Source organism: Rattus norvegicus, chromosome X, assembly GCF_021556685.1.
Source record: "Rattus norvegicus strain SHRSP/BbbUtx chromosome X, alternate assembly SHRSP_T2T, whole genome shotgun sequence".
NCBI classification, from domain to species: domain Eukaryota; kingdom Metazoa; phylum Chordata; class Mammalia; order Rodentia; family Muridae; genus Rattus; species Rattus norvegicus.
Window position 1 is genome coordinate 7,284,444 of NC_141554.1, and position 17,722 is coordinate 7,302,165.

General features: G+C 39.1%; 1 protein-coding gene across 50 annotated transcripts in view; it reads left to right on the plus strand.

Annotated features, from left to right (window-relative positions):
• Zfp182 (zinc finger protein 182) overlaps positions 1 to 17,722 on the plus strand; it is a 74,009-nt gene that overhangs the window by 9,741 nt on the left and 46,546 nt on the right. For 31 of the 50 annotated variants that reach the window (NM_001401241.1, NM_001401240.1, XM_087598852.1 and 28 more), the window contains 1 exon segment: positions 1,661 to 1,767. The exons of the other annotated variants lie outside the window; for them this stretch is intronic. Coding sequence is in view for 25 of the 31 variants with exons in the window: in XM_087598852.1 (XP_087454978.1) it covers positions 1,753 to 1,767 (15 nt within the window). In the remaining 6 variants the exon portion in view is untranslated. 50 annotated transcript variants of the gene reach the window in all.

A 17,722-nucleotide genomic window follows, 5' to 3' on the forward strand; every position in this document is an offset into this window, starting at 1 on the left:
TCAGTTTGTTTTGGGTTAATTTTCGTTTTTTTTTTAAACTTTCTTAAGGGATATATTTAGATTATTCGATTTAAACAGTTTTTTCAAGGGTTAGCTGGTGAAATGGTTTAGTGGTTAGTAGGTAAAGGCACCTGCTGCCAAGCCTGATACTTGAGTTCAATTTCTGAGATTTTCATAATTGAAGGAGAGTTCCAACTCAATATTTTTAAGTATAAATTTTTTTCAAGGATAGTTGAGTTAGTAAAGTATTTGCTTACCTAGTATTCATGAACTTTGGGTTGAGCCCTAGCACCACATAAAACAAGATATTGTGGCACATACCTGTAACCGCGGCACTTGAGAAGTAGAAGGAGGAAGATCAAGACTTGAGGACCAGTCTAGAGTATGCGAGATTTTGTCTCAAAAAATCACTTTTTTTCATTTAGTGTCATAAGATTTCTTCTAAGCACATTAGCAGTTTTTTTATGTTCTCATACATTTTTATGTTTTCATTTTTGTTCTGTTCAAAATATCCTCTAATATTCTTTGTGATTTTACTTCATGTATTTTACCTGTCTTTTTTATGTACATACACTTTTCAGAGTGGTAGTTGTTTTTTGAGTCAAGGTCTTGCCATAAAGCTCAGACTATTTTTTTTTAGAAGAATGGTATTTAATTCCCAAGTGTGTAGAAATTTTCCTTTTATCTTTCTACTATTGTTATTTTTTAATTTCTTTCTGATCTGGTAGCATAATTAGTATGATTTCAGTTATTTTAAGTTAGTTAAAGCTTGCTTTGTGATAGAGTCTCTTTTGTTAATAAGCCACATATACTTTAAAAAGTCTGTTTTCTGTTTTTAGTGGAGTGTTATATGTTATTTACATATAGTTAATGGTATTATTTAATTTTATATCTTTGTTACATTTTCTATTTATTGGCTCTGTCAGTTCCTACAAAAGAAACATTGAGGTGTCAAGTTTGCCTATTTCTCCTGTCAGTTTTCAGATAATCTGTGTGTGTGTGTGTGTGTGTGTGTATGTGTGTGTGTGTATTTATGCATATGTATTCACATATGTGGGTGCCTCTGTGTGCATATGCATGTAGAGCCAGAATTCAGAAGTAGTATTGTTGGTGGTATGTTTTTAGACAGGATTTACTATGTAACTTAGATTGTCCTCAAAGGCCCTGTGTCCTTTAAGCAGCCTTGAACTGATAGCCCTTTTGTTTTGGCTTCCCTAGCACTGGGATTACAGGAATGTACAACCAGTGTTGGCTTTTTGTTTTGTTTTGTAAATTGACCTTGTTACCCTTATATATTGTCAGCCATTCTCCTGAGTGATTCTATTCTCAGTGTCTAGTTTCTCACTCAAAGTTCTATGTTTGCTGTTATGAATATAATCATTCCAGCTTTTCTTTGACTAGTATTTCAATAATATCTTTCCATTTAAAATTTTTAAAAATTTTTTTCCTTTATATATTTTATGTGTACAGGTGTTTTATCTGCATCTATATCTGTGTACCATGTGCATGCCTTGTATCCATGGAAGCCAGAATAAGGCATCAGATTCCTTAGAAGGGGAGTTACAAATGGTTGGGAATTGAAACCAGGTCCTCTAAAAGACCTTAACCTCATTCTTAACTAAGCCATCTCTCCAGACTCATCCCTTTTTTGTTGACACAGAGTCTCTCTGTATGCAGTCCTGGCTGACTTCAAGCTCACTGTTTAGCCCAGGGTGATCTGAAACTCAAGATCCTCCTGTCTCCAACTGCCAAATGCTGAAATTGCAGGTAAGTAGCACATCACGTAACTCATCCTTACTTTTTATACAACTAGTATTAATTGCGTTTGAAGCATATTCTTGTAGATAACGTACAGTTGAGTTCATTAGACTGTTGGAACTATCATCACAAAGTACCACAGACTAGATGCCTTAAATAATCAAACTTTCTCTTTGCACAGGTCTAGAACTCCAAGATCAAAGTCCTCTCTTCTCTGACATATTGTTTGGTTACAGCCTGCTTTCTTTCTTTCTTTTTTTTTTTTAAGATTTATTTATTTATTTCATCTATGTGAGTACACTGTAGCTGTCTTCAGACACCAGAAGAGGGCATTAGATCCCCATTATAGGTGATTGTGAGCCACCATGTGGTTGCTGGGAATTAAACTCAGGCATCTCTCCAGCCTTAGAGCCTGCTTTCTATTTGCAGGTGGTCTCCATACTGTGACCTTGCTATTGTCTTCATACTGTTCCTCTTCTTATACCATTCTTTATTGGCTCTGTTTTAATATCTTTCTTTAACTTTTCCTTTTTCTTTTATGACAGTGCTGGGGATTGAACTGGGGAATTAGTGTTATGCTTACTACTACCACTGATCTGCAGTCCCGGCCCTTCAATTTACTTTTAATTTTCTCTATGAATGTCCTATCTCCAAATATAGTATAAGAATTGGACTCTAATATATGAATCATAAATTTCAATCCCTCAGACTAGGTAATAGTTATAATCCATTTGGAAATTTTCATTTAATTGGTGCATTTTAGTCTTTTCACTTTAAATGGAATTCTTGATACCCTTGGATTTAGGCGTCACATTTCATTGTTCATTCACTGTTCTTTTCCCCATTTTATTTGGTACTGATTCCTTTTGCTGCCTTTAAAAATTAAACATTTGTTTTGTTTTGCTTTTTTATATTACATACTTATTTATCTCTCTGTATGTGGTGAGAATTGAACCCAGAACCCTGATATGATGAACATAATTCACCACTGAGTATCTTGTGTTTATCATGTCTTGCTATGTAGCCCAGTGATTTCAATTACATTAAATTGAAATTTAATGGGTATTCTATATGTGTCAGCAAATAGGTAGTTGATAGTGTTATTTAGTTTGTTTGACTTGTATTGGTTTTAAGATAGTCTCACCATGTAGCTCTTTTTTTTTGTGGGGGGGGGAGGTTTATTCAGCTTACACTTCCACATTGCTGTTCATCACCAAAGGAAGTCAGGACTGGATCTCAAGCAGGTCAGGAAACAGGAGCTGATGAAGAGGCCATGGAGGGATGTTACTTACTGGCTTGCTTCCCCTGGCTTGCTCAGCTTGCTCTCTCTCTCTCTCTCTCTCTCTCTCTCTCTCTCTCTCTCTCTCTCTTTTTTTTCTTTATTAACTTGACTATTTCTTATTTACATTTCGATTGTTATTCCCTTTCCCGGTTTCCAAGCCAACATCCCCCTAACCCCTCCCCCTCCCATTCTACATGGGTGTTCCCCTCCCCATCCTCCCCCCATTGCCGCCCTCCCCCCAACAATCACATTCACTGGGGGTTCAGTCTTAGCAGGACCAAGGGCTTCCCCTTCCACTGGTAATCTTACTAGGATATTCATTGCTACCTATGAGGTTGGAGCTCAGGGTCAGTCCATATATAGTCTTTAGGTAGTGGCTTAGTCCCTGGAAGCTCTGGTTGCTTGGCATTGTTGTTCATATGGGGTCTGGAGCCCCTTCAAGCTCTTCCAATCCTGTCTCTGATTCCTTCAACGGGGGTCCTGTTCTCGGTTCAGTGGTTTGCTGCTGGCATTCGCCTGTGTATTTACTGTATTCTGGCTGTGTCTCTCAGGAGAGATCTACATCCAGTTCCTGTCGGTCTGCACTTCTTTGCTTCATCCATTTTGTCTAATTGGGTGGCTGTATATGTATGGGCCTCCCTATTCCCTGCCAAGGGTATTCTTGTTCCCCTTTTAAAGAAGGAGTGAAGCATTCGCATTTTGATCATCCGTCTTGAGTTTCATGTGTTCTGTGCATCTAGGGTAATTCAAGCATTTGGGCTAATATCCACTTATCAATGAGTGCATACCATGTGTGTTTTTCTGTGATTGGGTTACCTCACACAGGATGATATTTTCCAGTTTCCTCCATTTGCCTATGAATTTCATAAAGTCATTGTTTTTGATAGCTGAGTAATATTCCATTGTGTAGATATACCACATTTTCTGTATCCATTTCTCTGTTGAAGGGCATCTGGGTTCTTTCCAGCTTCTGGCTATTATAAATAAGGCTGCTATGAACATAGTGGAGCACGTGTCTTTTTTTATATGTTGGTGCATCTTTTGGGTATATGCCCAAGAGAGGTATAGCTGGGTCCTCAGGTAGTTCAAGGTCCAATTTTCTGAGGAACCTCCAGACTGATTTCCAGAGTGGTTGTACCAGTCTGCAATCCCACCAACAATGGAGGAGTGTTCCTCTTTCTCCACATCCTCGCCAGCATTTGCTGTCACCTGAGTTTTTGATCTTAGCCATTCTGACTGGTGTGAGGTGAAATCTCAGGGTTGTTTTGATTTGCATTTCCCTTATGACTAAAGGTGTTGAACATTTCTTTAGGTGTTTCTCAGCCATTCAGCATTCCTCAGCTGTGAATTCTTTGTTTAGCACTGAACCCCATTTTTTTAATAGGGTTATTTGTCTCCCTGCAGTCTAACTTCTTGAGTTCTTTGTATATTTTGGATACAAGGCCTCTATCTGTTGTAGGATTGGTAAAGATCTTTTCCCAATCTGTTGGTTGCTGTTTTGTCCTAACCACCCCATGTAGCTCTTAAATGGCCTTGAACCTACAGAGATCTGCCTGCTCTGCTTCCTGAGTGCTGGGATTAAAGTCCTATATTGATTTTATATCTACTTGTTCTTTCAATTTCAGGCTGTTACATGATAACATATGATATATGGCCCAGGCTGTCCTCTGCTTCCTAAGCATTGAGATTGCAGTATAAGTACCACCATGCTTGGTCCTTGGTTATATGTTAGACTATATCTATTTCTATAGTTTCTTTTGTGTTTGCTCTAGAGATTATCATGTGTACTTAACTTTATAAAATATGATTAATATTAACATTTTTATCTCATTTGTATGAACTTGTATAAGTTTCCTTACCTGGTCCCATTTCTGTTTTGGCTATTATATATCTACATGCATTGAAAGTTATATTGAACACTCTTAAAGTGTCTTTGTCTCTCCTTGGTTTAGGGTGTTGTTGCTTTTATGTGGAGTTTCACTATATTTTTTTCTCAGATCCCAAATTCCTAGGTTCATTTGATCCTCCTGCCTCAGCCTCCTGAATAGGTGGCACAGACATGTACTACTACATCTGTCTTTACAATGTTTTAATTATAGTTTCAACATCTTCATATTTTAGAGAATTGAAGAGAAATGACATTATTTTATTTATCTTTTTAAAAAAAATGTCCGGTGTTCTTCCTTCATTGTTGATAATTCAGATTTCCTTGTCTGTTTCCTTTTCAGTTGTCTGTCTGTAAACTGCTTTTAGTAATTATTTTCAGATTAAGTCTGTTGGCAACATATTTTTCCTTTATTGTATCTTTATTTCACTTTCAGTTGAGTCAATGATTTCTATGGAATCCTCTGCTCCTGAGATTCTCTCTTCCATCTCTTGTATTCTGTTGGTGAAGCTCGTATCTACAGCTCCTTGTCTCTTCTTTTGGTTTTCTATATCCAGGGTTGTTTCCCTGTGTCCTTTCTTGATTGCTTCTATTTCCATTTTTAATTCCTTCAACTGTTTGATTGTGTTTTCCTGGAATTCTTTCAGGAATTTTTGTGACTCCTCTCTATGGGCTTCTACTTGTTTATTTATGATTTCCTGGAATTCTTTCAGGGATTTTTGCGATTCCTCTCTGTAGGCTTCTACTTATTCTCTAAGGGAGTTCTTCATGTCTTTCTTGAAGTCTTCCAGCATCCTGATCAAATATGATTTTGAAACTAGATCTTGCTTTTCTGGTGTGTTTGGATATTCAGTGTTTGCTTTGGTGGGAGAATTGGGCTCCGATGATGCCATGTAGTCTTGGTTTCTGTTGCTTGGGTTCCTGGGCTTGCCTCTCGCCATCAGATTATCTCTGGTGTTACTTTGTTCTGCTATTTCTGACAGTGCCTAGACTGTCCTATAAGCCTGTGTGTCAGGAGTGCTGTAGACCTGTTTTCCTGTTTTCTTTCAGCCAGTTATGAGGACAGAGTGTTCTGCTTTCGGGCGTGTAGTTTTTCCTATCTACAGGCCTTCAGCTGTTCCTGTGGGCCTGTGTCTGGTGTTCACCAGGCAGGTCACTTGCAGCAGAAAAGTTGGTCTTACCTGTGGTCCCGAGGCTCAAGTTTGCTCGTGGGGTGCTGCCTACGAGCTCTGTGCGGCGGCAGCAACCAGGAAGATCTGCGCCACCGTTTCCGGGAGCCTCCGTGCAGCAGGGTTCCAGATGGCGTTGTGTGTTTCTCTGGCGTCAGAGATGTGTACAGAGTGCAGTCTCCTCTGGTTTCCCAGGCGTGTCTGCCTCTCTGTAGGTTTAGCTCTCCCTCCCACGGGATTTGGGTGCAGAGAACTGTTTATCCGGTCTGTTTCCTTCAGGTTCCGGCGGTGTCTCAGGTGCAGGGGTCCTGCCGCTCCTGGGCCCTCCCCGACGGGAACTCAGAGGCCGTATACAGTTTCCTCTCGGGCCAGGGATGTGGGCAGCGGTGGGCAGTGTTGGTGGTCTCTTCCGCTCTGCAGCCTCAGGAGTGCCCACCTGACCAGGCGGTGAGGTCTCTCTCCCACGGGGTTTGGGAGCAGAGAGCTGCTGCGGGCCAGGATCCGCGGGTTTGGGACTCCTGGTAAACACCGGAAATTTCTATAACATAGATTTTTCAGTGTAGTTATCATTTGTTACTTTTATTTATAAACATAAATGTGCATACATTTGTGTGTTCATACATTTGTGCATGTTCAGGCCAAAGACAACTTACAGAAGTCAGTTCTCTCCTTCCACTATGTAGGTTTTGAAGATTGAACTCAAACTTTCAGGCTTGACAATAAGCACCCTTGCTGCTGAGCTATCTCACTGGCCTGAATTATCATTCTTTTTGATATCTCAACAATGTTGTTCTACTTCTTCCCTCTGTGTTCTGTGATTTCTGGTGAAGAATTCACAGTCATTTGAATAGTTAATTCCCATATATGTATTATTTTTTCCTTTGCCTTTAGTTTTTAGCAGTTTTATGATAATGTTTCTGGGTATGGAATCCTTTGATTTTTTTTTATCCTGTTTCAGGTTTCTTCTGCTTCCTGAGCCTACAGATCCATGCCTTTTGTCATATTTGGGACACAATGAGAACTTCTTTCTTCAAACACATTTCTGAATTAGCCTCTTTCTCCTGTGCTTCTAGAACTCTGATTGTCTGAAATTGACATTGTCTCAGAGATGCTGTTCTTTTTCCCTCAACCACCCTAGTGTTCCTTCCCCCATTTTTCAAATTGGACAATTTCTATTGATTTACCCAGAAGCTTTCTTACTCTTTTCTATCCTCCCCTCCCCTTTCCTCCCCTCCCATCTCCTTTCTTCTCCTCTTCAGTCCCCTCTCCTCTCTGATTGTGTGAATCCTGGGCTTAAATTCAAGTTGTCAGGCTTGTTGGCAAGTGACTTTTTCTGCTGAGCCATCTTGCTGGTTTCTTCTCTGGGTTTTGGGGGACTATCCTAAACTCCGTTGATGCTGTGTATTCTGGTAAAGCTTCTGTTGCCTGAGGTATAAGAAAAAGGATGGAAGAAAAAACAAGTGGATGAACATTAAAGGTTCTATTCTTTTAAAGCCAAACAGGAAAGTCACCCTTAGAGATCTTTGTCTGTGTCCATACCAGCTTTTTAGCTATGTTACCTTGAACCTGGGTCAGGGAATACCAGTGAAAAGTAGAAACTCATCATTTATGAGTTCTTTCCTTTTCCTTAATCTTCCTGGTACTCTTTTCTTTTTTAGATTCTTCTAACTGCTCTTTCTTGCCTTCTGTCTAGGTTTCATGTCTGTACTAGGAGGGAAACGCAGCGGGAATATACGTACTCCATCTTACTTGGAAGCATAGATCCCAAAGTTACAGTGCACTATGCTGCCCACTGTCTGTGGGAACATGCCTATATATTCTAAGTACATGCATAGATCACTGCTCTCAGCTGTTGTGTTGCTAAACTGCTAGGCACATATGGGAAGCAGTGAGAGTACTGATATTGTCTGTTTCATTCTACTTTCCATTGTGAGAGATCTCTGATCCTAGGCATTTTCTCTTTTAAGAGGATAGAAACCTTAGTTATGATGAATACAATAGAAGAGCCCTACCAAAAAATCTTAACTACTCAGGAAGGCAAAAGTTATGTGAATATCAAAAGCTATAAGTGATTTAAGAAATCATCCTCTAGAGAACACTTCTCTTTATGGTTTGGTTAATCTCTCCAAAGAAGTCTGTTATTTATATATAACCTTATTCATGGCTCTCCACCTCTGCTTCCTCCCATTGTCCTCCTCTGTGCTTGTATCCACTCAGTCAGCTTTCCGATTTGTTCATTGTTGTTCTTCCTGGTGTTCTACAAATAATCCTCTTAGATTGGGGGTTTGGTTTTGGTTTTAGATAGAGGTCTCACCATGTTTCCTGGACTGGCCTTTAAACTCTTGACCTAAGTAGTCCTTCTGGGCTGGCCTTCCAAGTTGCTAAAATTACAGTAGGTTCTCCCAGCCCTGGTTTTGGCATGGTTTGTTTTGTTTTGTTTTTAATCATAGGTAACTTTTTTTTTTACTTTTTTTCATCTGAGAATATTTTAATTTTCTTTCCTGAAGAATATCGGTTTGTGGTTGAAACATTGTGTTTCTTTTAGCGTTTGAAAAGTGTTAGGACTGCTTCTTCCTGACCTCCTTATATGAGAAATCTATCATTTAAATCCTGCCCCCTTAGGAGAAGGTTAAGGTCCCCTGGATATCACTCCACACTGTTACAAAAAGTCACTGCAGGACTAGGTAAATCCATCGCTCCTCAGCCTTTTGGCTAAGATCAAGTGTACGACTAGGTAAATCCTCTCCCATGAAGGCCAGCCGAGATAGCTAGCTCATTTCGGGGAATGGGATCCATAAGCAGGCAACAGAATCAGGGACATCCCCTGTTGTTGGAGGAATTGTATGAAGACCAAGCTGCATATCTGCTACATAATGGGGATGAGGGGGTGGTTAGGTCCAGCCCAGGCTTGCTCTTGGTTACTGGTTCAGTCTCTGGGAGGCCCCAAGGGTCAAAATTAGTTGATTCTATTGGTTTTCTTGTGATGTCCCTATCTCCTTTCAGGTCCCTCAATCCTTCCCCCAACTCTTCCACAAGATTCCCCAAGCTCTTATCTAATGTTTGGCTGTGAGTCTCTGCATTGATTTATATCAGCTGTTGGGTGGAGCTTTCAGATGATAGCCATGCTAGGCTCCTGTTTGCAAGCATAACAGAGTATCATTAATAATATCATGGATTGGTTCTTATCCTTGGGACGGGTCTTAAGTTGGGGCAGTCATTGGTTGGCTATTCTGTCCTTCTCTGCCTCATCTTTGTCCCTGTACATCTTGTATACAGGACACATTTTAGGTAGAAAGTTTTGTGGGTGAGTTGGTGTCTGTATTCCTTCACTGGGAGTCCTGCCTTAAAGTTATAGGATGTGGCTACTTCAGGCTCTATATCCCCCACTGCTAGGAGTCTCAGCTAGCTAGGAGTCTCCCTGGGGCCTGCACGCTATCACAGGTCTTTGGCAATCACCTATTTCCATTCTCTCTCCCCAGTTCTCCCTGTATCTGATCCCTGCCCTACCCCATTCCCTTCCCCATCCCCACTCTCACCCAGTCAGGGATGGTAATACCGCCAAAAGTCTTGTTTTGTTTTGTTTTGTTTTTTAGGATTATTTTACCATATGAACTCAAAAATTGCCCTTTCAAAGTCTAAAGAATTGTGCTCAATTTTTGATGGGAATTGCATTAAATCTATAGATTGCTTTTGGTAAGATGGCCTACACTGTGTTAATCATACCAGTCGATCAGTGAGCATGAGAAAGCTTTCCTTCTGATATCTTTTTCAATTCTTTTTTTCAGAGATTTGAAGTTCTTGTCATACAGGTCTTTCACTTGCTTGGTTAGAGTTACATCAATTTATTTTATTTTATTTATAGGTAATGTGAAGGCTGTTATCTCCATAACTTCTTTCTCAGGCCATGTATCATTTATATAAAGGAAGGATACTTATTTCTTGAGTTAATTTTGTAACCAGCCATTTCACTAAAGTTGTTTATCAGCCATAGGAGTTCTCTAGTAGAATATTGGGGATCACTCCTATATACTATCTTATCATTCATGAAGAATAATACTTTGATTTCTTCCTTTCTGATTTATATCACTTTGATGTCCTCTTGTTGTCTTGTCACTCTAGCTAGAACTTTAAGTACTATATAGATAGTGAAAGAGTGGGAAGTCTTGCCTTTTCTCTGATTGTAGTGGGATCACTTCAAGTTTATCTCCATTTAATTTAATATTGGCTATTGTTTTGCTGAATATTGCGTTTATTGTGTTTAGGTATGTGCCATGAATCCCTGATCTCTTCAAGACTCTTAACATGAAGGGGTGTTGGGTTTTGTCAAAGGCTTTTTCAACAGCAAATGAGAAGATCATGTGACTTTTTCTTTCAGTTTGTTTATATAATGGATTACATTGGTGGATTTTCATGTATTGACCGATCTCTGCATCCTGGGGTGAAACCTACTTGATCATGGTAAATGATATTTTTGATGTGCTCTTGGATTCAGCTTGTGAGTATTTTATTGAGTAGTTTTACATCAATGTTCATAGACAAATTGGTCTGAAGTTCTCTTTTTTGGTGAGTCTTTGTGTGATTTAAGTGTCAAGGTGACTGTGGCCCCATAGAATGAATTAGGTACTTTTCCTTCTGTTTCTACTTTGTGGAATAGTTTGAGGCGTATTGGTATTAGCTCTTCTTTGAAGGTCTGGTAGAATTCTGCACTAAAACTACCTGGCCCTGGGCTCTTTTTGAGGGGGGCGGGTTAATGACTGCCTCTATTTCCTTAGGGGTTATAGGACTGTTTAGATAATTTGCCTGATTTTGATTTAACTTTGGTAAGTTGTATTTGTCTAGAAAGTCATCCATTTCATTAAACTTTCCAGTTTTGTGGAATACGGGCTTTTGAGGTAAGATTTAATGATTTTTAAAATTTCCTCAGTTTCTTTTATGTCTCCCTTTTCATTTTTGATTTTGCAAATATGGATACTATCTCTATGTCTTTTAGTTAGTTTGGGTAATGGTTTGTCTATCTTGTTGATTGTCTCTAAGCATCAGCTCTTAGTTTTATTGATTCTTTGCATTTTTTGTTTGTTTTGTTTTGTTTTTGTTTGTTTATGAGTTATTGATTTCAGCCCTGACTTTGATTATTTCCTGCCTTCTACTGCTCTTGAGTGTGCTTGCTTCTTTTTTTCTTTTTTTTAAAGTTTTCAGATGTACTCTTAAATTGCTGGTATGAGAACCATTTAATTTGTTTATGGAAGTACTTAGTGCTCTGAACGTTCCTCTTAGCACTTTTTTCATTGTGTCCCATAAGTATGTTGTGCCTTCATTTTCACTGAATTCTAGAAAGTCTATTTCTTCATTTATTTCTTCATTGACCCAGTAATCATTGAGTAGAGAGTTGTTCAGTTTCCATGAGTTTATAGGATTTCTGTTGGTTCTGTTATTGCTAAAGTCCAGCTCTAATCCATGGTAATCTGATAGATTACAAGAAGTTATTTGAATCTTATGTCTCTTGAGGCTTGCTTTGTTACCAACTCTATGGTCAATTTTGGACAAGGATCATTCCATAAGGTGCTGAGAAAGGGGTATATTCTTTTGTGTTTGAAAGAAATATTCTGTACATACCCATTAAGTCCACTCTACATGTAATGTCAGTTATTTTCATTATTTCTGATTAGTTTTTGTCTGGATGACCTGTCTATTGGTGAGAGTGGGGTGTTGAATTTTCCCACTATTAGTGTGTAGGGTTTGATGTGTGATGTAAGTTTTCGGAATGTTTCTTTTACAAAAGTGTGTGCCCTTGCATTTGGAGTTATACTTGCTCAGAATTAAGATGATATCTTGGTGGATTTTTTTCCGTTTTTTCTTTATTAACTTGAATATTTCTTATTTACATTTCAAATGTTATTCCCTTTCCCGGTTTCCGGGAAAACATCCCCCCTAACCCCTCCCCCGCCCATTCTATATGGGTGTTCCCCATCCAATCCTCGCCCAATTACAGCACTCCCCCCAACAATCATGTTCACTGGGGGTTCAGTCTTAGTAGGACCAAGGGCTTCCCCTTCCAATGGTACTTTTACTAGGCTATTCATTGCTACCTAAGAGGTTAGAGTCCAGGGTCAGTCCATGTATAGTCTTTGGGTAGTGGCTTAGTCCCTGGAAGCCCTGGTTGCTTGGCATTGTTGTACATATGGGGTCTCGAGCGCTTCAACCTCTTCCATTCCTGTCTCTGATTCCTTCAACGGGGGTCCTGTTCTCAGTTCAGTGGTTTACTGCTGGCATTCACCTATGTATTTGAAGTATTCTGGCTGTGTCTTTCAGGAGAGATCTACGTCCGGTTCCTGTCGGACTGCACTTCTTTGCTTCATCCATTTTGTCTAATTGGGTGGCTGTATATGTATGGGCCACATGTGGGACAGGATCTGAATGGGTGTTCCTTCTGCCTCTGTTTTAAACTTTGCCTCCTTATTTCCTGCCAAGGGTATTCTTGTTCCCCTTTTAAAGAAGGAGTGAAGAATTCGCATTTTGATGATCCGTCTTGAGTTTCATGTGTTCCATGCATCTAGGGCAATTCAAGCATTTGGGTTAATAGCCACTTATCAATGAGTGCATACCATGTATGTCTTTCTGTGTTTAGGTTAGCTCACTCAGGATGATATTTTCCAGTTCCAACCATTTGCCTACGAATTTCATAAAGTCGTTGTTTTTGATAGCTGAGTAATATTCCATTGTGTAGATGTACCACATTTTCTGTATCCATTCCTCTGTTGAAGGGCATCTGGGTTCTTTCCAGCTTCTGGCTATTATAAATAAGGCTGCTATGAACATAGTGGAGCACGTGACTTTTTTATATGTTGGTGCATCTTTTGGGTATATGCCCAAAAGAGGTATAGCTGAGTCCTCAGGTAGTTCAATGTCCAATTTTCTGAGGAATCTCCAGACTGATTTCCAGAATGGTTGTGTCAGTCTGCAATCCCACTAACAATGAAGGAGTGTTCCTCTTTCTCCACATCCTCGCCAGCATTTGCTGTCACCTCAGTTTTTGATCTTAGCCATTCTGACTGGTGTGAGGTGAAATCTCAGGGTTGTTTTGATTTGCATTTCCCTTATGACTAAAGATGTTGACCATTTCTTTAGGTGTTTCTCAGCCATTCATCATTGCTCAGCTGTGAATTCTTTGTTTAGCTCTGAATCCCATTTTTAATAGGGTTATTTGTCTCCCTGCGGTCTAACTTCTTGAGTTCTTTGTATATTTTGGATATAAGGCCTCTATCTGTTGTAGGATTGGTAAAGATCTTTTCCCAATCTGTTGGTTGCCGTTTTGTCCTAACCACAGTGTCCTTTGCCTTAAAGAAGCTTTGCAGTTTTATGAGATGCATTTGTCGATTCTTTATCTTAGAGCATAAGCCATTGGTGCTTTGTTCAGGAAATTTTCTCCAGTGCCCATGTATTCAAGTTCCTTCCCCAGTTTTTCTTCTGTTAGTTTGAGTGTATCTGGTTTGATGTGGAGGTCCTTGATCCACTTGGACTTAAGCTTTGTACAGGGTGATAAGCATGGATCGATCTGCCTTCTTCTACATGTTGGCCTCCAGTTGAACCAGCACCATTTACTGAAAATGCTATCTTTTTTCCATTGGATGGTTTTGGCTCCTCTGTCAAAAATCAAGTGACCATAGGTGTGTGGGTTCATTTCTGGGTCTTCAATTCTATTCAATTGGTCTATCTGTCTGTCTCTGTACCAATATCATGCAGTTTTTGTCACTATTGCTCTGTAATACTGCTTGAGTTCAGGGATAGTGATTCTCCCAGAAGTGCTTTTATTGTTGAGGATAGTTTTGGCTATCCTGGGTTTTTTGTTATTCCAGATGAATTTGAAAATTGTTTTATCTAACTCTTTGAAGAACTGGATTGGTATTTTGATGGGGATTGCATTGAATCTGTAGATGGCTTTGGGTAAAATGGCCATTTTTACTATATTAATCCTGCCAATCCATGAGCATGGGAGATCTTTCCATCTTCTGAGGTCTTCTTCAATTTCTTTCTTCAGAGGCTTGAAGTTCTTATTGTACAGATCTTTTACTTGTTTGCTTAAAGTCACACCGAGGTACGTTATATTATTTGGGACTATTATGAAGGGTGTCGTTTCCCTAATTTCTTTCTCGGCTTGTTTCTCTTTTGTGTAGAGGAAGGCTACTGATTTATTTGAGTTAATTTTATACCCAGCCACTTTGCTGAAGTTGTTTATCAGCTTTAGTAGTTCTCTGGTGGAACTTTTGGGATCACTTAAATATACTATCATATCATCTGCAAATAGTGATATTTTGACTTCTTCTTTTCTAATCTGTATCCCCTTGATCTCCTTTTGTTTTCTGATTGCTCTGGCTAGATCTTCAAGAACTATGTTGAATAAGTAGGGAGAGAGTGGGCAGCCTTGTCTAGTCCCGGATTTTAGTGGGATTGCTTCAGGTTTCTGTCCATTTAGTTAAATGTTAGCTACTGGTTTTCTTTACATGGCTTGTACAATGTTTAGGTATGGGCCTTGAATTCCTATTCTTTCCAGGACTTTTATCATGAAGAGGTGTTGAATTTTGTCAAATGCTTTCTCAGCATCTAATGAAATGATCATGTGGTTTTTTCTTTCAGTTTGTTTATATTATTGAGTATTTTTGCATTGATGTTCATAAGGGAAATTGGTCTGAAGTTCTCTTTCTTTGTTGGGTCTTTGTGTGGTTTAGGTATAAGAGTAATTGTGGCTTCGTAGAAGGAATTCGGTAGGGCTCCATCTGTTTCAATTTTGTGGAATAGTTTGGATAATATTGGTATGAGGTCTTCTATGAAGGTCTGATAGAATTCTGCACTAAACCCATCTGGACCTGGGCTCTTTTTGGTTGGGAGACGTTAATGACTGCTTCTATTTCGTTAGGAGTTATGGGGTTGTTTAAATGGTTTATCTGTTCCTGATTTAACTTTGGTACCTGGTATCTGTCTAGGAAATTGTCCATTTCCTGCAGATTTTCATGTTTTGTTGAATATAGGCTTTTGTAGTAGGATCTCATGATTTTTTGAATTTCCTCTAATTCTGTAGTTATGTCTCCCTTTTCATTTCTGATTTTGTTAATTTGGACATACTCTCTGTGTCCTCTCGTTAGTCTGGCTAAGCGTTTATCTATCTTGTTGATTTTCTCAAAGAACCAACTTTTGTTTCTGTTGATTGTTTGTATGGTCCTTTTTGATTCTACTTGGTTGATTTCAGCTCTGAGTTTGATTATTTCCTGCCTTCTACTCTGCCTGGGTGTATTTGCTTCTTTTTGTTCTAGAGCTTTTAGGTGTGCTGTCAATCTGCTGACATACGCTCTTTCCTGTTTCTTTCTGCAGGCACTCAGAGCTATGAGTTTTCCTCTTAGCACAGTTTTCATTGTGTCCCATAAGTTTGGATATGTTGTACCTTCATTTTCATTAAATTCTAAGAAGTCCTTAATTTCTTTCTTTATTTCTTCCTTGACCAGGTTATCGTTGAGTAGAGCATTGTTTAACTTCAACATATATGTGGGCGTTCTTCCATTATTGTTATTGAAGACCGGCTTTAGGCCGTGGTGGTCTGATAGGATGCATGGGATAATTTCTACCTGTTGAGGCCCGTTTTTTGACCAATTATATGGTCAGTTTTGGAGAAAGTACCATGAGGAGCTGAGAAGAATGTATATCCTTTTGCTTTAGGATAGAATGTTCTATAAATATCTGTTAAGTCCATTTGGCTCATGATTTCTCTTAGTCTATCTATGTCTCTGTTTAATTTCTGTTTCCATGATCTGTCCATTGATGAGAGTGGGGTGTTGCAATCTCCTACTATTATTGTGTGAGGTGCAATGTGTGTTTTGAGCTTTAGTAAGGTGTCTTTTATGTATGTAGATGCCCTTATATTTGGAGCTTAGATATTTAGGATTGAGAGTTCATCTTGGTGGATTTTTTCGTTCATTAATATGAAGTGTCCTTCCTTATCTTTTTTGATGACTTTTAGTAGAAAATTGTTTTTATTCAATATTAGAATGGGTACTCCAGCTTGCTTCTTCTGACCATTTGCTTGGAAAGTTGTTTTCCAGCCTTTCACTCTGAGGTAGTGTCTGTCTTTGTCTCTGACGTGTGATTCCTCTAGGCAGCAGAATGCAGGGTCCTCATTGCGTATCCAGTTTGTTAATCTATGTCTTTTTATTGGGGAGTTGAGACCATTGATGTTGAGAGATATTAAGGAATAGTGATTATTGCTTCCTGTTATATTCATATTTGGATATGAGGTTATGTTTGTGTGCTTTTCTTCTCTTTGTTTTGTTGCCAAGACTATTAGTTTCTTGCTTCTTCTAGGGTATAGCTTGCCTCCTTATATTGGGCTTTACCATTTATTATCCTTTGTAATGCTGGATTTGTAGAAAGATATTGTGTAAATTTGGGTTTGTTACGGAATATCTTGGTTTCTCCATCTATGTTAATTGAGAGTTTTTCAGGATACAGTAACCTGGGCTGGCATTTGTGTTCTCTTACGGTCTGTATGACATCTGTCCAGGATCTTCTGGCTTTCATAGTTTCTGGCGAAAAGTCTGGTGTGATTCTGATAGGTCTGCCTTTGTATGTTACTTGACCTTTTTCCCTTACTGCTTTTAATATTCTTTCTTTATTTTGTGCATTGGGTGTTTTGACTATTATGTGATGGGAGGAGTTTCTTTTCTGGTCCAATCTATTTGGAGTTCTGTAGGCTTCTTGTATGCCTATGGGTATCCCTTTTTTTAGGTTAGAGAATTTTTCTTCTATGATTTTGTTGAAGATATTTACTGGTCCTTTGAGCTGGGAGTCTTCACTCTCTTCTATACCTATTATCCTTAGGTTTGATCTTCTCATTGAGTCCTGGATTTCCTGTATGTTTTGGACCAGTAGCTTTTTCCGTTTTACATTATCTTTGACAGTTGTGTCAATGATTTCTATGGCATATTCTGCTTCTGAGATTCTCTCTTCTATCTCTTATATTCTGTTGGTGATGCTTGTATCTACGGCTCCTTGTCTCTTCCTTTGGTTTTCTATATCCAGGGTTGTTTCCCTGTGTTCTTTCTTGATTGCTTCTGTTTCCATTTTTAATTCCTTCAACTGTTTGATTGTGTTTTCCTGGAATTCTTTCAGGGATTTTTGTGATTCCTCTCTGTAAGCTTCTACTTGTTTATTTATGTTTTCCTGCATTTCTCTAAGGGAGTTCTTCATGTCTTTCTTGAAGTCCTCCAGCATCATGATCAAATATGATTTTAAATCTAGATCTTGCTTTTCTGGTGTGTTTGGATATTCAGTGTTTGCTTTGGTGGGAGAATTGGGCTCCGATGATGCCATGTAGTCTTGGTTTCTGTTGCTTGGGTTCCTGAGCTTGCCTCTCGCCATCAGATTATCTCTAGTGTTACTTTGTTCTGCTATTTCTGACAATGGCTAGATTGTCCTATAAGCCTGTGTTTCAGTAGTGCTGTAGACCTGTTTTCCTGTTTTCCCTCAGCCAGTTATGGGAACAGAGTGTTCTGCTTTCGGGCATGTAGTTTTTCCTGTCTACAAGTCTTCAGCTGTTCCTGTGGTCCTGTGTCCTGAGTTCACCAGGCAGGTCACTTGGAGCAG